At 47.7% G+C, this 19,847-nt stretch overlaps 5 protein-coding genes across 5 annotated transcripts; 3 read left to right on the top strand and 2 right to left on the bottom strand.

Annotated features, from left to right (window-relative positions):
• Positions 1-1,879: 1,879 nt before the first annotated feature.
• LOC107117444 (histone H3) lies at positions 1,880-2,816 on the bottom strand. The gene is made up of 2 exons (XM_015419560.1): positions 2,797-2,816; positions 1,880-2,297 (listed from the first exon to the last, which is right to left on the bottom strand). Exon 2 carries the CDS (start codon positions 2,288-2,290, stop codon positions 1,880-1,882), a length of 411 nt encoding a protein of 136 aa, XP_015275046.1. The 5' UTR covers positions 2,291-2,297; positions 2,797-2,816.
• A 726-nt stretch (positions 2,817-3,542) lies between these two features.
• Positions 3,543-3,857, top strand: LOC107117446 (histone H4). Its single transcript, XM_015419562.1, has one exon. The coding sequence runs from the start codon at positions 3,546-3,548 to the stop codon at positions 3,855-3,857; it is 312 nt and encodes a 103-aa protein (XP_015275048.1). The 5' UTR covers positions 3,543-3,545.
• A 1,945-nt stretch (positions 3,858-5,802) lies between these two features.
• On the top strand, positions 5,803-6,164 carry LOC107117452 (histone H4). The gene has a single exon (XM_015419567.1). It carries the CDS (start codon positions 5,803-5,805, stop codon positions 6,112-6,114), a length of 312 nt encoding a protein of 103 aa, XP_015275053.1. The 3' UTR covers positions 6,115-6,164.
• A 5,028-nt stretch (positions 6,165-11,192) lies between these two features.
• LOC107117451 (histone H3) lies at positions 11,193-11,603 on the top strand. The gene has a single exon (XM_015419566.1). It carries the CDS (start codon positions 11,193-11,195, stop codon positions 11,601-11,603), a length of 411 nt encoding a protein of 136 aa, XP_015275052.1.
• Positions 11,604-12,379: 776 nt separating this feature from the next.
• On the bottom strand, positions 12,380-13,221 carry LOC107117438 (histone H1-like). Its single transcript, XM_015419553.1, has one exon. The coding sequence runs from the start codon at positions 13,219-13,221 to the stop codon at positions 12,550-12,552; it is 672 nt and encodes a 223-aa protein (XP_015275039.1). The 3' UTR covers positions 12,380-12,549.
• Between the last annotated feature and the right edge of the window lie 6,626 nt (positions 13,222-19,847).

Here is a 19,847-nt window from a genome sequence, read left to right as displayed (position 1 = left end):
AAGGGTCTGTAGGATCCAGATATTTTTTTCAAGAGCGGTACCATCACAGCCTCTTTCAACCTGTTTCCTTGGACAGATTGATAATGTCCACCAGGGGAATCTGTATTCTCTCACTGCCGGCTTTTACCAGCTATGAGGGACATGAGTCCAAGAGGCATGTGGTTGGCCTAACAGCACACAAGAGCCTTTAACACAAGCATTTTGTGGTCACTCAATTTAGTTCTGAGTAGGATTAGGGTAATTTAGTTCTGAGTAGGTTAAACTTCAGAGGACGGTGGAAGACCGGAAGGCCTGGCGTGATATGGTCCATGGGGTCGTGAAGAGTCGGACTTGACTGTGCGACTGAACAACAACAAAGGATTAGGGTTTATCGGTCAACTTCTTTGTGTATAGAAGGTCCCTGGCAAAAGTGGAGGGTAACTGTGCCTTATCATGATGAAGTTATACACACTATAGAGTGAGATGACTGCAAAAAATGTACAAATGCACACAGGGACATTGGCTGGAAGAATAAGGCCAAGCCCAAGAAGGCCGCCAAGAGCCCGGCCAAGCCCAAGACGCCCGTCAAGGCGAAGGCCAAAGCCAAGCCCAAGACGCCCAAGGCCAAGGTGGCCAAGCCCAAGAAGGCGGCGCCCAAAAGGAAGTGAAGAGCTTCTCGCTGGGCTCTGCGGGCGCAACACGCCAGGCTTCGTTTTTAATCCCAAAGGCTCTTTTCAGAGCCACCCACAGTTTCCCCAAAAGAGCTGAGTCCCTCTCACGGCTTGATTGTCGGCCCCCCATGTGCTTTCTACTGCGCAGATCAAGAGTTATTTAGGGGCAACTCTCCTGCGCTGTGATTTAACCGACACCGGCTCTCCGATCCCCCACCCCGAAATCCTTCCCTCTTTCCAGGAAACGCCCTGTCCCCTACCCCCCCCCTACAATTAAACGTGTTTGGCATCATAATGATACAGCAAGAGCGGCCGGGTGCCCCAAAAGAAGCCCTTTTCTCTTGGGGGGGGGACTCGCCAGACAGGTATCCAAAGGCTCTTTTCAGAGTCACCCACAATCTCCTCGAAAGAGCTGTGTGGTGGTGGAAGGTGCCCTACACACAGCTGAGTGCATCCGCATCACGACCCTGCTTAGTTTCCAACATCAAGCTAGCGTGGGCTGTTCACGTCAGGGCAAAAGAGTTGTCCCTCTTAAATATTTCTGTTACTCCCCCCCCCTAACGCGCCCTTGTCAGTGTGCAGTTTCAGCTGGGCCAGCCGTATTGTTCTGAGCTCCGATTTCAGTAGCACCTTAAAAACCAAAACGATTTCCAAGACTTTCGAATAAAACTTTATTGGTTTTAAAGGTGCTGCCGGATCCCAACTTTGTTCTGCTGCTTCACCGGCCACCCCACCTCAGTCCAGGGCTTTCGAGAGTCAAAGACACGTTTAATCAGGAATGGACATCCCTAGAGCGCTTCTATCCCAGGCAGAATGTGAGGGAGGGAGGGAGGGGGTTATTGCAAAGAAGGGAAGCGGGATGCAAAGGTACAATGCAAAGTGTAATCCGCTTGTTTAGAATAGGGGGAAGAGACATTTAAAGGTTTTTTAAAAAAATATTTCGCATTCAGGTGAACCCTTTGGTGCGGGTAGCCGAGGGAAGGCAGAAACAGAACCCTCAAACTCTCCCAACACCCTTTATGGAATCACAGTAGGTCCACGTTCAAAAGCCGTAACCGAAAAGTTCGCAGCAAGCAATAGAACCGAAGTAGTCTGTACATTAAGCGGTACAGGAAAGGAAAATACGATGTGTCCCAGCACTTTCGAGCGAAAATATAGTGGCTCTTAAAAGAGCCTTTGGGTTATGGAGTGAACGTTAAAGGTCTGTGAAGAGAGGCGAGAGGAGCGGTTTAAGCTCTCTCTCCGCGGATGCGCCTGGCTAGCTGGATATCCTTGGGCATGATGGTGACCCGCTTGGCGTGGATGGCGCAGAGGTTAGTATCCTCAAAGAGGCCGACCAAGTAAGCCTCGCTCGCCTCCTGCAAGGCCATGACGGCCGAGCTTTGGAAACGCAGGTCGGTCTTGAAATCCTGGGCGATCTCGCGCACCAAGCGCTGGAAAGGCAGCTTGCGGATCAGCAGCTCCGTAGACTTCTGGTAACGGCGGATTTCTCGCAGAGCCACTGTGCCCGGGCGGTAGCGGTGTGGCTTTTTCACTCCCCCCGTGGCTGGAGCGCTCTTGCGCGCAGCTTTAGTCGCCAGCTGCTTTCGGGGCGCTTTTCCACCGGTAGACTTGCGAGCTGTCTGCTTTGTCCGAGCCATTTTCACGCTAGACCCACTAAAACCGCCGAACCTCTCTTAGACTACAGAAGAAATGACACAAAGCGCGCAGAAGGTCATTTATATCCCGCTCCGCTTCCCCTGATTGGTTGAAAGAGGAACTATAAATCCATTTTTAAAATTTCCCGAGCTCTACAACGATTGGAGAGCCCCTGTCTCCGCCTCCAATCGCCAACGGCTCATGCTGACTTCCGACCAATGAAACTATAGTCTCAGGGCGGCATTCATCCCCTTTTGTCCATGGGGTCGCGAAGAGTCCGACTCGACTGTGCGACTGAACAACAACAAAAGTTTGCAACTGACAAAGGAAAGCAGTTGCTTCATATTCACAGTTCATCTTGTAGGAACGTCATGAAAAGAATTATTAGTAGAACTGAGATTGCAAAGTCTGTTACCAACAGTGCTAGTGGAAAAGAGCTTTCATAATGTAAGAGAGAAACTTCTACGTGTCTCATGCAAACTTAACTGGGAAAGTGTGAAATCACGGCAGACTATTGATAAATAACAAAAGAAGCACTAGGATTTCATTTATATGATAGCACGTTATTTTAAATTTCAGGTGGGTGGCCGAGAAGCATCTTAAAGATCAAATAGATTCTCGGAGCCTGAATATAGACTTTCTAGAATCAAAGCTCCCTTCGTTAGAGTAATTTCTCTTACTCTGAACTTCAGCTACTATGTTAAAACTAGGATTTTGAACTAATGACTGGCTGTTAATAAGGGGAGGCGGGTTTAAGAGACGAAAGTATGGTATGCCGGAGACACTGAATAAATCGCTTCCCCCACCCCAGTGGATTGTAAACTTCCGTGTTACGGTTGTAGCTGAATTTATAGTTTGATGTGTGTGTGTGTCGCTCCTTCATAAAACCCTTTTAGAAATGCTAAGACAATCCAGATACAACTTTTAGAGTAGATACTGTATGTCACTAAAGCATAATTGTCCTCCCACTAAAAAGACAGATTCTTTGACAGAAACTGCATTACTTTCGCGCCTACAAGAAAATATCCGTGATTGAGATTTTGTAAAGAAGGGAGGAGACAGGACAGAAATAAGTTTCCGGCGGTTGATTGGTTAAAGAGGAGAAGCTGATGCAAAGGGGCGGGGCGGAAATTAGTGACTGCCCCTTTCCTGTTTTCACTCAGGTTCGACTCTGTGCTATAAAAGCCGGGCGTGAAGCTCTACTTAAGCGTTGCTCTTCTTTTTCGCGGGATAGTAGAGTAAGGTACGGTTGTTGTCATGTCTGGTCGTGGAAAAGGCGGCAAAGGGCTTGGGAAGGGGGGTGCTAAAAGGCACCGGAAGGTCCTTCGGGATAACATTCAGGGCATTACTAAGCCTGCTATCCGGCGCTTGGCTCGTCGTGGAGGCGTGAAGCGTATTTCCGGCTTGATCTACGAAGAGACTCGGGGGGTGCTGAAAGTGTTCCTGGAGAATGTGATCCGGGATGCTGTCACCTACACCGAGCACGCCAAGAGGAAGACCGTGACCGCCATGGATGTTGTCTATGCTCTGAAACGCCAAGGCCGCACTCTGTATGGGTTCGGTGGTTAATTTCCTCCGCAGCTGCTTCTCACGCAAACACAAAGGCTCTTTTCAGAGCCACCCACGTTTTCTAAAAAGGAGCTGATTGTACTCCTAACCTGCTAAAAGTATAAGACAAGGGAAGGACTTGTGTGTGTGCACGCCGCAGCTTTTGGTTGTTCTAATAGCATAGGAAGTAGCTACATAATTGTATCAGTAGCAACTTCAGCTGCTACTTTATAATGTATCAGACCGGTTCAAAGTTTTGGACCGTATATGTAACTTATTGCTCATAACCTTTTTTTAAAAAGCGGATTTTTGTGTTTTACGCCTGTTTGGCTTCTGCAAAGAGCACATAGCGGAGTGGAAACAGTTTACTATTTTCCCAAGTAATTAATGATTTCCCCCCCCCGCTTTGATGCTAAACATTTAATTTTTCTGCAACCTCGTGTTGTTTTTACCGTCCCTCCCCTCCCCCGTTTTCAAGCTTTATTCGAAGCTGGGTTCACTATAGAACGGTGGAGGGGGGAGAGAAAAGGTTTGCACCGTGAACAAAGAAAGCAGAAGCTGTATAGAAAGGAAAAGATGTCTTCTAGTGTCTGCCCAATTGCTATGCAGCGTGGGAAGTTTAAATTTTCGGTGCTTGTTACGTCACTACAGCTAGACTAATCAGACGACTCCAATCTTCTAACCCTTTCCTTTCTTTTGTAGAATCAAAGAATCGTAGCGTTGGAAGGGGCCGCCAGGGTCATCTAGTCCAACCCCTGCACGATGCAGGAAATTCACAAATACCTCCCCTCCTCCACCCCCACAGACCCCTGCTCCATGCCCAGAAGATGGCAAAAAATATTTATACCGCTTTAAATAACCAAGCTCTCGCAACGTAAAATAGTTTGTTTCAGATTCATTGGTTCTGGAGAACAAGAAAATTGACATGGTTAGTTGCAACGATATGTAGATTTCAGATATTTCCGGATAACTTTTCCCCTGAAGAACTGTTACGTATCAGTTGTGTAGCGATGTCCTCAGATTGTATGAAAGACACATCTGTCTTCTGGGATAGCTCCTCTGGGTCGCTGTAATACTAATTTTAAAACTATCCCTATTTTTTTTTTAAAGCAAGTTTTGATAGGGCTCACTCCGGAAAAGATACTCAGGGATGAGACTGACTGAGGCAGATGTACCAAAATCGCAGCAGCCATTCCTTGGACGGAGCAGGGAAACTCTCTACCTTAGAATTTTAAGGCTGCGGTTTCCAAATGTTAAAGAAGTTAGTAGGCTGCAGTTCTATGCACTCTAACCGGACGAAAAGTCCTGTTGGAATTAATTTGCTTTGGGGTAAACGTGGATAGCACTACCCTGCACTGCATTCAGTAGGCATTCAAACTGATTTCCTGTTGTGTGAAATAAAACAGGAGTCTAGTGACACCAAATGCATTCCAAAATGAGCTCTCAAAAATCATACGCATCTGTAGAAGTAAGCTCTGATTCACGAAAAGTCATGATGGAATAAATGGCTAGTCCCTAAAATGTGCGTTTCTGTGCCACAGACGAACTGGGCTGCCCGCCTGGAATCTTCCTTCTGAGTAATCAAGCATAGGATGTAATCCTTTGCCCAATAAGCAGTAAGCCTTATTAGGCACGTTGTTTTGTTATTGCTCACGTTCAAGTCATCCCCAAATATATAACGGCCTCTCGATTTATTAGTGTATTATTAATATATATAAAACAAATCGCGACTCAAGCTTGGTGGGTTATTTGACGATATTATACTGATTTCTTATTGGTTAATTTAAATTGCATTCCTGATCATTCATTGGTTAGACCTCCCGCGAGGATAGAAACGTGACCGCCTCTTTTTCCCTTTGCAGTTTCCACTCTGGTCGGACGTAGCACTATATAAATGCCTGGCTTCTGCTGAGCCTTTTGTCTCGTTTAGGTTTATGTGTAGAGAGTCTTTGGTTCGCTGGTGAAGATGTCTGGTCGTGGGAAAGGTGGTAAAGGTTTGGGGAAAGGGGGAGCTAAGAGACACCGAAAAGTCCTTCGAGATAACATTCAGGGTATTACTAAACCGGCTATCCGCCGTCTGGCTCGTCGTGGGGGAGTGAAGCGTATTTCGGGACTGATCTATGAAGAAACGCGCGGTGTGTTGAAGGTCTTCTTGGAGAATGTTATCAGAGATGCTGTGACATACACCGAGCACGCTAAGAGGAAGACTGTGACTGCTATGGATGTCGTCTATGCTCTGAAGCGGCAGGGTCGCACCCTGTATGGCTTTGGAGGCTGAAGAGCTACGGTCTTGAATTCACACCTAAAAACTCAAAGGTCCTTTTCAGGGCCACCTACTTGTACGTGGAAGGAGCTGTTTTCTTTTTATTGTGAAAGTATCTTGCAGTTAAAGGATTCTATGCCAAATAAAGCAGGGGCCATGCTGATCTGCTTCATTGGGGGGCGGGGATTAGTAATGCATAGATCTTGAAAGCCAATGGTTCGTAGTTAATTTTTCAAAAACGTGCAACTCTGTTAGATTTTCTTGAAGATTGAATAATTGGGAGAGGGATTTAATGGTAAAATACTTTGGGTTTTTATGGTCACCTTACGAATTTAAAATTTGTAACCCTAATTTTCCACTGTAGTTCTTTTTTACAACCTGGAAAATTTTAAAAGCATCTGGGGGGTGTTTAACTTCAGTAGACTAGCTATAAAAACTCATTTCCCAAATCCAGTTCATTTATGTACAAGCCTCCAAGTAAAAGTTAAGATGGCTATTTAAAAAATGTAAAAGTTTCGATTGAAAGCACTACATCATTAATATAAAGTCAATAACAACTAGTATTCTGCTCGTGCTATTTATTTTTTCAATTTATATCCCACCCCTTCCCACAAGCGGGCTCAGGGCAGGTCACAACAATAAATTCCAATACGATCTCAAAATGATTCAATAAATAGACATCAAACATTAAATTAATAGGAAAAAAACAGTTAAAGTGGGCCGTTCCAGGAATTAATGGGCCGAAGCAGAGCCATAAAGCTCTCGTTAATAGTAGTATCGCAACAGCAACAGGGAGGCCAGCTGGCAGACGCCCGCTGCCTCAACCAAAGGTCTGGCGGAACAGCTCCATTTTGCAGGCCCTGCAAAACTCGAACCCTGAGCTCAGTCGGAAGCATGTTCCACCAGGCCGGGGCCAAGCCAAAAAAGCACACTGATGCACACTGTGGGTCTAACACAGAAGCCTTCTGGAAAACGTGGACTTTCAAAACGTCTGGAAGAATTTTGCTAAGCCCTTCATCAGCAGCTCCTGAGGGAGGGAGGTACAAAGGGGGCAAGAGCCCCCCCCAAGCCCTCTTTCAGGTGTTCGCTACAGCTGGAAGGAGCCCCCCTGGACTGACCTCATTCGTGTGGAAAGAAGTGGCCCAGGAGGCTGGATCTCACAGTCTGCAGGTGCAAGGATGACACGTGTTTTCTGCACCCCCCATTAGTCCTTCATGGCCTTAGGGAAAGCTCATTCCTGGGGTTGCCAAGACAGTATAGTCTGACTGGAAAGGTGCAGTGCAGAGAAAGAGAAGGGGACACAATTGCCCTCTTCTTCCCAGAAGGGAAGTCTCTAACACCGTACACTGCAGACGTATAAGGTAAAGGTTTCCTTTGCTCGAAAGCTAGTCAAATCCGAGTCTAGGGGGCGGTGTTTATCTCCATTTCCAAGCCGAAGAGCCAGCGCTGTCCGAAGACATTTCCGTGGTCATGTGGCTGGCATGACTAAATGTTGAGGCACACGGAACGCCTTCCCACCGAAGCAGTACCTATTTAAAGGTAAAGATTCCCTTGCTCGAAAGCCAGTCGAGTCCGACTCTAGGGGTGCAGTGCTCATCTCCGTTTCAAAGCCGAAGAGCCAGCGCTGTCCGAAGACGTTTCCGTGGTCATGTGGCCGGCATGACTAAACACCAAGGCGCACGGAACGCTGTTACCTTCCCACCAAAGTGGTACCTATTTATCTACTTGCATTTTTTTGCTTTCGAACTGCTAGGTTGGCGGGAGCTGGAACTAGAGACGGGAGCTCACTCCGTCATGCGGCACCTGGGTCTCGAACTGCTGAACTACCGACCTTCCACAGCCTGCAGTTCAGCGTCTTAACCACTTGAGCTGCAGTTCCAAGTACCTATTTATTTACTTGCAATTTCTTGCTTTTGAACTGCTAAATTGGCAGGAACTGGGACCAGAGAGGGGAGCTCACTCTGTCATGCGGCACTCTGGTCTCGAACTGCCGAGCTACCAACCTTCTGATCTGCAACTCTGCGTCTTAACCTCTGAGCCACCACAGCCTGCAGACATGTAAGAGGAAAGCTGGGAATTCAGAGGAACACCTAGATGGTGGCAATATATTGATTGATCGTTATAGCATTATTATGTTATAACAATTACTGATTCCCTCCCCCTCAAAAAAAGTATGGCAATAGTTCTCCAGTGGTGTGGTGGGGAAAATGACAGCCAAAAAGGACTGAAGGAAGAAAAACAGCACTGATGCTGTTGGGACTTTGGATATTCAGCACCCCTACCCATCCAGGCCGCCTGAGAACAGGCTTGAAGGGTGCTCTCTCTCACCAAAAACAAACAAAAAGATCAGAGAAAAGTAGGGTGGGGGGGGGAGTAAACTGGGAAAGGAGAAAAAGATGCCTGCTCCCACTAGACCAGGACATCCAAGGGAGCCAAGTTTACCTGCCATAGCAGAAGACCTCCTGACCTCCCCCCTCCCATTGGACAAGCTTGACAGGGTGGAAATAGGGGGGCAGTTAAGCATCATGCTAATCTGCTACATCACTTCTGGTGGGAAACCTGGAGTGACATCATACTGGGGGGATGACATCATTTCTGGTTTCATGCTGGAGGTGACATGGGGCTTGGTGAAATGCGAAAGAACTTGGGTCCCTGCAAAATGCTGCCAGCAACGCTTATGGCATTGTGCAGATGCCTCCTCCCCAAAACAAACCCATGTGGTGTGTTAGTTGAAGCAGAGAGCAAACTTCCCTGTGGAAGCATCTGCATCCTGTATTTGAGTATGGCCAGGATAATCTAAAAGTGTAACGTCCAATTTGGTGTAATGGTTAAGTGCATGGACTCTAATATGGGAGGGAACCGAGTTTGATTCCCCACACTTCCACTTGTACCTGCTGGATGACCTTGGGCAAGCCATAATTCTGGCACAGCTGTTCTTGAAAAAGAGCAGTTTCTGTCAGAGCTCTCTCAGCCCCACCTACCTCACAGGGTGTCTGTTGCCGGGAAGGGAAAGGAGTTTGTAAGCTGCTCTGAGACTCCGTTGGGTAGTGAAGTTGTTGTTCAGTCGCACTGTCTGACTCTTCGCAACCCCATGGACCAGATCACGCCAGGCCTTCCTGTCTTCCGCCGTCCTCTGATGTTTGCTCACTTTCATGTTCGTTGCATCGATGACACTGTCTAACCATCTCATCCTTTGCCGTCCCCGTCTTCTTTGACCTTCAATCTTTCCCAGCATCAGGGTCTTCTCCAGTGAGTGCTCACTTCTCCTTTGGTGGCCAAAGTATTTGAGCTTCAGTTTCATTATCTGGCCTTCCAGGGAACAGTCAGGGTTGATTTCTTTGAGGATTGACTGATTTGTTCTTCTTGCAGTCCAAGGGACTCTCAAGAGTCTCCTCCAGCACCATAGTTCAAAAGAATCTATTCTTCGGCGCTCGGCCTTCCTTATAGTCCAGCTCTCGCAGCCATACATGACTACTGGGAATACCATTGCTTTGACCATGCGGACTTTTGTTGGCAGGGTGATGTCTTTACTTTTTATCATGCTGTTTAGGTTCGCCATTGCTTTCCTCCCAAGGAGCAGGCGTCTTTTAATTTCATGGCTGCTGTCACAGTCTGCGGAGATCTGGGATCCCAGGAACGTGAAGTCTGTCACTATTTCCCCTTCTATTTGCCAAGGAGTGATGGGGCCGGATGCCATGATCTTAGTTTTTTTGATGTTGAGCTTCAAGCCCACTTTTGCGCTCTCCTCTTTTACCCAGAGCAAGAGGCTCTTTAGGTCCCCTTCACTTTCTGCCATTAGAGTGGTATCGTCTGCATATCTGAGGTTGTTGATCTTTTCCCCAGCAATCTTAATTCCCACTTGTGACAAAGGGACAAAAGGAACCGAGGATGAGAGTTCTCTTTTTAAAAAAACCTCTAAGTGATCCTGTGGTATCTTAAAGACTAACACATCTATTATGGCAGAGGATTATTTTCTGTTCAGTTCTCAAGCTCTCTAAGGTTTCTACCACCCACCCACAGACAGGATGCAGTACATTGCAACTAAATGTTAATGCTTCCAGCGCCGGAAGTGAACTGAACAGTTAAAACTTTTGCCACAATGAAACATCACATCTTTAAAGGGCTACAGTACTCTCGGTTATTTTAGTTTTTTTTAGGATGCTGTCCCCCCTGGAAGGCATCGCTTCGTCTTGCTTGTGGGCTTCTCTGGGGCATATCTTGGAGTCGGAATGCTTGATCAAAATGGGGGGGGGGGGAGGGGGAGAGACCGCCCCAATTCTCTCTCCTTTAATCGCATCGCATGTTGAACGTGGTGGTAATGGCAAGGCTTTTTTTCCCATCAAAGAGCACGAGAAGCCGCACATGCTGGAATTCCTCGTGCCCTAGAATGATCCAACAGGAAAGGCACAGGGACCCTCTAGTCACTGCAGCTGCGCAGGATTGCAAGCAATGGGGGGTGGTAACAAGGAGCAGTGAAATTATGTTTTTAGGGCTACGATTCTGTGCGCGCTGAAAGGGAGTAAGTCCTACCTGAGCCCCGCAGGACTTACTTCTGCATAAGCATATGCAAAGGAAGAGCTGTCTTCCCCGAGTCCTATAATGCCTTCTTAAATAACCAAAGGAGATCATAGATCCATATGGGCAGCCCGGTTGGTCTGAAGTAGTAGAACAAAGTTTGAGTCCAGGCGGCACCTTTTAAGACCAGCAAAGTTTTATTTCTGGGTATAAGCATTCATCTGAAGAAGCTTATAGGCAGAACAAAACTTTTGTCGGTCTTACTTTTTTTTCAAAGGGGGGGGGGAGGTGTGGGAGGAGTCAAGGTGGGAATGGAATCCTTTTCAAAAAGAGGGAGAACAAAGACTGTGGGGCGGGGAAGAGAAACGTGGAACCAATCAGGAAGGCGTTGCATCATCGGCCCAATCAATGAAGAGCCCGGGACATTCAAATATTGTAAACGGTCGCATCGCTACTCTCAGCCAATGGGACGAGGAGAAGGTAGCTATAAAGGGCCAGCAGAGCAACTCTGCGATTCACTGTTTTGCCGAGATTAATAGGAGGAACGTTTCGGAGGCTGCTCCTGGCTTACTTGGGAAATGGCAAGAACGAAGCAGACCGCTCGTAAATCCACTGGTGGGAAAGCGCCCCGCAAGCAGCTGGCTACCAAAGCCGCGCGCAAAAGCGCCCCGGCAACTGGCGGCGTGAAGAAACCTCATCGCTACCGCCCCGGCACTGTAGCCTTGCGAGAGATTCGGCGCTATCAGAAGTCTACTGAGCTCCTGATCCGCAAACTGCCTTTCCAGCGTTTGGTGCGTGAAATCGCTCAGGATTTCAAGACCGACCTGCGCTTCCAGAGCTCTGCAGTCATGGCTTTGCAGGAAGCCAGCGAAGCTTACTTGGTTGGGCTCTTTGAAGACACCAATCTCTGCGCCATCCATGCCAAGCGAGTCACCATCATGCCCAAGGACATCCAGCTGGCCCGGCGTATCCGGGGAGAGAGAGCTTAAAAAGAAAACCCCACGAAAATCTTAACGACCCAAAGGCTCTTTTAAGAGCCACCACTTTTTCACTTTTCAAAGAGCTCGATTTTGCTACTCTTCAGATCGACGTTTACTCTGGGTGGATTGGGCGTGATCTATTAACAAGTAGGTAGCTGCTGTCGACTCATTTCGGATATTCCCAGATAATGTGAAATAAACCTTTCGCCTTAAGTGCCTGTGCTAGTTAGGTGGCGGTGTGTAAAAGTAACCACTATAAGGAAAGAAACCCAAATAAAAATACGAGTACGGTACAGTTTTGTTTTGCTGAAAGTAACTTCTAACGTATTAAGCGTCCAATGTTACCCCTGGATCGTGAGTGCGTACTTCAAGGGTAGTTAAATAGCATGTGGTGGAAAATGCTGTCAACTCTCAGCCAGTTTTTGGCAACCCTGTACGGCTCTCAAGGGAAGGCTCTGGTCTGCCATTGCCTGCCTCTGCGTAGTAATCCTGAGCTTCCTCGCTGATCTATCCCAAGTACTAACCAGGGCCGACCCTGCTTAACTTCCGAGATGGGGGCATTACGGTTGGGGAAGGGAAGTCACCAAAAACATGCAGCGTCTCAGGCAAGGAAGATTGTAAAGGGCCCTGAGCCAATCTTCGTCTGGTCATGTCGTTGCACAAAACATCTTTGGGAGAACGTAGCATTGTCTGCCTCCAAAGCGTACAAAACGCATTAAACAGCACCAGAGGTAGATAATAAAAGCATTCCTCGGAAGAGGGAGGGATTTGGGGGGTCGGGGAGAGCCGCGGTTTTTTAATTGCCACCTAGAATAAATTGGCATATTAGGAAAGACATTAAACCATGAGAGGGACTCAGCTCTTTTGGGGAAACTGTGGGTGGCTCTGAAAAGAGCCTTTGGGATTAAAAACGAAGCCTGGCGTGTTGCGCCCGCAGAGCCCAGCGAGAAGCTCTTCACTTCCTTTTGGGCGCCGCCTTCTTGGGCTTGGCCACCTTGGCCTTGGGCGTCTTGGGCTTGGCTTTGGCCTTCGCCTTGACGGGCGTCTTGGGCTTGGCCGGGCTCTTGGCGGCCTTCTTGGGCTTGGCCTTCCTGGCCGGGCTCTTGGCGGCCTTCTTGGCGGGCGCCGCCTTCTTGGCGGCCTTCTTGGGGCTCTTCTTGGCGGAGGCGGCCGGCTTCTTGGCCGCTTTCTTGGCGGCGCTGGCGGGCTTCTTGGCGGCCGGCTTCTTGCTCTTGACGCCGCCGGCGGAGGCCGCCTTCTTCTTGGCGCCCTTGTTGTCCTTGGCGCCCTCGGCCTGCTTCTTGTTGAGCTTGAAGGAGCCGGAGGCGCCGGTGCCCTTGGTCTGGACGAGCGTGCCTTTGCCGACCAGGCTCTTGAGGCCCAGCTTGATGCGGCTGTTGTTCTTCTCCACGTCGTAGCCGGCGGCCGCCAGCGCCTTCTTGAGGGCGGCCAGGGACACCCCGTTGCGCTCCTTGGAGGCGGCCACCGCCTTGGTCAGCAGCTCGGTGACGCTGGGGCCCGAGGCCTTGCGCGGCTTGGGGGCGCCCCCCGCCTTCTTGGCCTTCTTGGCCGGCGCCTTGGCGGCCGGGGCGGCGGGCGCGGGCGCTTCGGGGGCCGTCTCCGACATGGCTGCTGCTGCTGCTGCGGGTCTGTCTGTCTGTCGAGCTGCGCTTCGAGGGCCTCTCCGAGAATCGCCGCCGGGAGCCGGGAAGTAAAGTCTGAGCCGGAGCGCGGCGGCCGCCTGCTATTTATAGGGGCGGAGCAGCGCCCTGATTGGTGCGCTGCGGGCCCGGCTCTCCCCGCGCCAGACATGGCTGCTCTGCCGGCAACTTTGTGTTTCTTGACCGGGACAAAATCGCCCCCAGCTCCGCCGCCCCGCCGCCCGCCACCGCCGCTCCCGGGGGAAACGGGCGCCGAGGATCTCGCCTCGCTCAGTGGCGCCGGGGGCGGCTTGGCGGGGGCCGGGCGGGGGCGCCCCGGAGGCAGAAAGGCGGCCGCTGCCAGCGCGGCGCGTCTCGGACTCCCAAATCTGGGGCTTTTTCTGGCAAATTGCAAAGTCCTCGTGGGGCTCCCGGGCCGGGCAAGGGGGGCCGGTCGATCTCTGGAGGGTCTGCCCCTCCCCGGTTAGGGAACGGGTCTCCTCGGAGCGGTCGTGGCCGCGCCAAAGCCCTTGGAAGTGTCTCAAGTAACACATGCATTCAGTGACTTTGCCACCGGCCGTGGGATGCCTTGCCCACAAACGCCCCACGTTTTAGGCTCTACTAGGAACTGTTTTTTTTAATTTATTCTCCTTCTGTCCTTCTCTTTCTTCAGAATCAACATTAAGGGATGACCATTCATAATCCACACAATTTTCGGAATGGGCCAATCGTTCTCCACTATACGCTATTGGTTATATTGGTTCCTAGGGTTTGAAATGCTGCAAACTGGGGGATGTTGTATGAATTCTCTCTTCACCCCTCTGATCTTTCCTCCTTTTTTTTCATCATAAAATATTTTTACTGTGTGCTTGGAAAGGGAAGGCTTGATCAGTGGCGTCCTTTTCAAAATGCAGTAGATTAATTTAAAGAGTGATCGCATTCTATGGGATCCAAAGACAGTCTCCGGAGGGGCAGCTTTGGGAGTCATTTGCAGCAAGAAACCAACGGGAGCCTTTTGTGGCTGGCATTTAATGGCGCCCTGAGTTTTGGTTCTAGCATAAACTTTTGTGGGCTAGAAGTGGACTCTAGTCTATGGAATTTTATTCTAGAATAAAAAAACTTTGTAGTTTTTGAGATGCCACTAGACTCTAGAGAGAGACTTTAGATGGATGCATATGTCTAGCGACATGCTGGCTGCAATCCTAAAGCAAACAAACAAAAAACACTTTGCTGGGAGTAAAACCCATTGAATAAAAAGGGACTTGTTTCTCAGTAGAGAGGTTTACAATGGCTCCCGTTATGCATCTGGATGAATGGTAAATGGACAGGCTGGCAAGTGGGTGGCTATGCATGCTATGATGCTATACTCCAGAATTTTGAACACTGGTTTTAATTTTAAGTGCTTCTTTTTTACTTATTTAGGCATCAGAATTTCACCGTGCCCTTTAGGCTGCTAAGGAAAGGGTCAGTGTCAGCCCTCCCTACCAAAAGCACTCTCAAGCACGCACAAGGAACTGAAAAGTAAAGGTGCTGATTTGAGATAAGAGCAGTTTTTGTTTTAAGTTTTTGTTTTTAAGGAAAGAGGCTGTTCTCTGGCACTGCTTGACGAGAGCAAAAATCCACTCCTGTCCCTGCAACTTTGGGCTTCTTGTCACAAAACAAACAACTGACTCAAGTCTCTTTTGTCTAAGGTCTTCATTTTACTGGAAAAGTAATGAATGATGTCAGCAATTTCAAACATTAGGGTTTTCCCCCCAAGGAAACGAACATATAGTGAGGGTCACCAAACTATACAGCAGTGTCCATGTTCCTGCGTCCCTGAGCTTGAAAAACATTGTTCATTGTTTGTGTTGTAGAACTCTTCCGAAAACAAGAAGCACACACTTCTATGGCATCTGGGGATCAGTGATGAAGATTCTGACTCTTCAGGTGGGGAGTTGTAGTACTCAGTGACTGCTAAGGTTACCTGCTTTGACAAGAGCAGCCAGCAAATTATGTGCACGTATAAGGGAAGCATTATAGTGTAGTGCAGTGGTAGACAGAATTATCTGGTATCATCCAGTTTACAGTTCATTCTCCTAGCCTCTGTGCTACACCATTATTCTTCCCTGCCAGTAGCTACAAGCTCACTAGGAGACTTCGGCATGTTGTTCCACAACTGGCAGTATGATAATACTAGCCCACCATACTGATTTGTGATAACAACATATGCACAGAAAATCTTATTATATTTCATTCTGAGTCTTTTTGTTATTCCCCAGTTTGCTGGAATATCCCTCACTCCATCTCCATTAACAACTCTTTTTTTTGCTACCTGCTTTGACAAGAGTAGCCAGCAAATTATGTGCACATATAAGGGAAGCATTATAACGTAGTGCAGTGGTGGACAGAATTATCTGGTATCATCCAGTTTACAGTTCATTCTCCTAGTCTCTGTGCTACACCATTATTCTTCCCTGCCAGTAGCTACAAGCTCACTAGGAGACTTCTGCATGCTGTTCCACCACTGGCAGTATGATAATACTAGTCCACCATACTGATTTGTGATAACAACATATGCACAGAAAATCTTATTATATTTCATTCTGAGTCTTTTTGTTATTCCCCAGTTTGCTGGAATATCCCTCACTCCATCTCCATTAACAACTCTTTTTTTTTTTATTTCACAGTGCCAGATGGATAGCTGTCAAGGGAATAATTTCTACTTTTGGAGAGGGGGGGCTCAGATGCACATATTCTTACTCACACACCATTGCAGCAAAAAGCCAAGGACCAGAGACTCAGAAAACTGGCAGAATTCCCTGCTTCAGTCACAAAGCATAGACAGCGTCTAGTGAATGGAGCAGAGTTATTTCCAGGCTCAATCGAAAGGGCTGGTGATGATGACCTTTAAAACCTCCACGGTAACTGTGGGGTAACCAGGGTAACTGTAGGGCTGGCCCTCTCCTCTGCAACCCTGCCTGGCAGTTGAAATTTTCAATTGATGGCCATCTCTGGTCTCAGCAGAGAAGGTGTGGCCATTGGTGGCAGCCTGGCTGTGAAACTTCCTTCCATACTAAGTTTACCTGGTGCCTCTGTTGTCATTCATTAGGCCCTGGGCAAAGTCTGTTCTCTCTCTCTCTCTCTCTCTCTCTCTAAATAAATTTTATTAATTTTTTCAAATACAATAACAATAAGAAAAACAAACACCTTTGCTGTAACTAAAAGGACATCCATAAATAGCGTTACTTAGACATAATGTTAACAGCAACACAAAAACCTAACAAATATAACAATTATACTACCAATATAATGTAAAATTATTAAACTTAGATGTCAATAACTATTATCCATAAGACAAAATACTTATCCCAGTGTATTATATTGTTTTCCATATAAAGTTTTATCCTTTACTCTTGTTATAACTTCAACACATTTAAAATAGTCAACCCGTCTTCAGAAATTCATAGTATTGTTAAAGTTGTGAAGGCCGGATCTTCTCTATGAGGTTCTCCAAATTTTCTAAAATTGGGAACCACCTTTTGTTGGGTATTACAAGTTGAAAACACTCAGTATATCTGGGGCTAAATGTTTGTTTATGTTACTCACAGGAAGTCACATGTTTTTCATGTAACCAATATTCTTTAGCTGTAGAATACCCGGGAATTTTCTCCCTGATCTAGGAATTTGATTGGGACTAAAGTGTCAAGGTGTATTAGCATTTTATGGCTCTCTACCCGTCTTTGTTTGGTGTTCTGAAGAAGAAGAAGAGTAGCCATAATCTCACCTCTTCTAGTTTTGTCTTTGTAGAGTAAGGATGTAGCAGATTTTGCTCTGTTGTTATTTTCATCCCAACCCATGCTAGAATTTAGTAAAAACTTTATATTTTAATCACACATGGACTCTGAGTCTGAATTATTTTACTCCGGCACTGCTGGACCCAGAGCCGGCTCACCCACTAGGCGAACTAGGCATTCGCCTACAGCGCCGGGCCATGGATGGGGTGCCGAACTGTGCCTCCCCCCCGCCAGAAGCCCATGTGCTATTGCTGCTCCCAGCTACGTGGCATGGGGGGCGTGAAAGGGGAGCGCAAGGCCACCTCGCCTTCCCCCTCCGCCAGGGGTCAGCTTTTGTAAATCAAAATGTGGGGTGTTTTGGTTTGGGTGCCTGGAAACCTCACCGCCTCCTCCTCATTCGCCTAAAGGGGGAGAGAAGTAGGACTTCATTCTCTCCAGGCTCTGCCTGGAGGTTGGCAACCACATAATTGGGTGCGCGGGGGGCACCAGAAGGTAGCCCCCCCCTAGGGTGCAAAAAAACCTCAGGCCGGCCCTGGCTGGATCATTTTATCTCTGCTAAATACCATTTTTTTTCAATATCTCACTATCACCCAACACCTTTCAATATAGTTTGAATGACCTAATGAAGGATCTAAATTAGAAATATTGTCTGCCACTCTGTCCATTATTAGGTGGTCCCAGATCTTAGCGCACCAAACAGCAATTGTAGAAGAATCTGCATCTTTCCAACAAGAAGCTATCGTCGTTTTGGCTGCAGAAAGGTTATAAGATCCTTTCTAATCTGTGGAATCGAAATTCCCCCCCAAGGATTTAAAAGTATAACCTCAGGCTTACATGGTACTTCATATCCTGTTAAATTATTTATTTGGTTTAGAATGTTTTGCCAAAATTGTTGTATGGTCGAGCATTCCCACCAACAGTGATAATGTGATCCAATTTTACCATGACGTTTCCAACATAAAAGTCTGTTCTCTTCATCCAACACTTTGCTGCTCCAGTCTGTGTCTCCTGATGTTGTTATTACTGTATGTTTCCTTTAATGTTGTTTTCCTAGTAGCATCGTGATGTTTTAATATAATATATACTTCATGCACTGTTAGTCACCTTGAATTTTGACCAAAGGGAGGCTGTATACCTTTGAAAAATTATTAATCTATGCACAGTTTCATAGTTTGAGAAAAAACAGAACAGGTAACAAGAACAGGGGCTGTGTCCCAGTGGCAGAGCATCTGCTTGGCATGCAGAAGGTCCCAGGTTCAATCCTGGGCACCTCCAGTTAAAAGGACCGGGTAGCAGGTGATATGAACAACCTCCATCTGAAACCCCGAAGAACCATGGCCATTCAGAGTAGACATTGCTGACCGTGAGAGATCAGCGTTCTGACTCAGAAGTAGGCAGCTTTATGTCTTCATATGATGAGCAGAATACAATGGGAAAGCACTTGCGGCTTCCTGGGCTTTGAGATGGGTGCTGGAAAAATCTGCATTTTATACACATGCTAATGGGTTGAGAGTTGGACTCTGGGAGACCCAGTTTCAAATCCCCTCTTTACCACGGAAGCTTGGTGGGTGACCTTGGGCTAGTTGTGCACTCTCAGGAGGGCGGGCTGACCAGGGTGGGCACAGGAACTTTTGCTGGTGGGCCAGTGGACTTCACCTCCCCCTGGGCCATGTTGCCATGCAAGCCTATCAATGTGTTTTTATGGAATATGAACTGTGCAAAGGGACTGTACAACATGGAGACCTGAGGATACCTGTTGAGACTGCACACCTGAAAGAGGGACACCTTTCTTTAGTGTTGCTGCCACAGTGATAGTCCAGAGTCACCAGCCATCTTACCTGCTGTGAGGTGAAGCAGTTCCATAAGCCAGCACCAAGCCTCAGATGCCATGCCATGGAAAATCATGAGGACAGAGAACTCCAGACTCCATTAGGAGTTTCTTCCAGCACATGTAGGCAACCTCTCTCCCCACCCCCTCCTCTTTCAGCTACCTACAAATCTAATCAAGAGACAATAGCCCTAGCCTGATTCAGCCTTCCTGATTCAATCATCCTTCATCCAGGTGCCAGTCCCCAGATCAAGTTTCTAACTCTCAAGATTGACCACTCCTTAGTCCCCCTCCCCTCTTCCAGCCAGCCAATAGTATGTTTTATGGGATGGACTTACAGGTAGTGTCACAGGGGGATGTGGCCAGCCTAGCCAGCCTCCCCACACCACGTTAAGGGAGCACTCACTGGAGAAGACCCTGATGCTGGGAAAGATTGAAGGTCAAAGAAGACGGGGACGGCAAAGGATGAGATGGTTGGACAGTGTCATCGAGGCAACGAACATGAAACTAAGCAAACTTCAGAGGACAGCGGAAGACAGGAGGGCCTGGCGGGATCTAGTCCATGGGGTCGCGAAGAGTCGGACTCGACTGTGCGACTGAACAACAACAACAACAAATATTGCCCAACCCACGAATATCCTGCTAAAGCGACTGTGTTAAGGATCTATCTTTATTTCCTAGCATATGTATAAATGTGTGTGTGGTTGCGTATTGTTTGAATGATATATATCCCCCAGTAAAGAGACATTATATTTCACTACATCCAGTCTCTGTGTCTGTTCAGATACTTACAGCAAGGGTGGCCCTTCTGTATACACGGGTGAGAACCCGAATTTGCCTATTGCCCATTAATAATCATAACTTCACCTAGACTAATTAATAATTAAAGGCAATTTGGCTAACAGCTGGGCCGTTCCATGGGCAGGAGGGTGGTACAGGCTGCTTCTCCTTCCCTCCTTTGAGAGGGAAGGAGAAGGCAGGTCTTTTTCCCAGGGCTGTTTTTCCGCCC

The sequence above is a fragment of the Gekko japonicus genome, unplaced genomic scaffold, assembly GCF_001447785.1.
Source record: "Gekko japonicus isolate JY-2015 unplaced genomic scaffold, Gekko_japonicus_V1.1 scaffold923, whole genome shotgun sequence".
Taxonomy (NCBI): domain Eukaryota; kingdom Metazoa; phylum Chordata; class Lepidosauria; order Squamata; family Gekkonidae; genus Gekko; species Gekko japonicus.
Note: the sequence above shows the minus strand (reverse complement) of the source record. Positions and strands in the feature narration are given on the sequence as shown.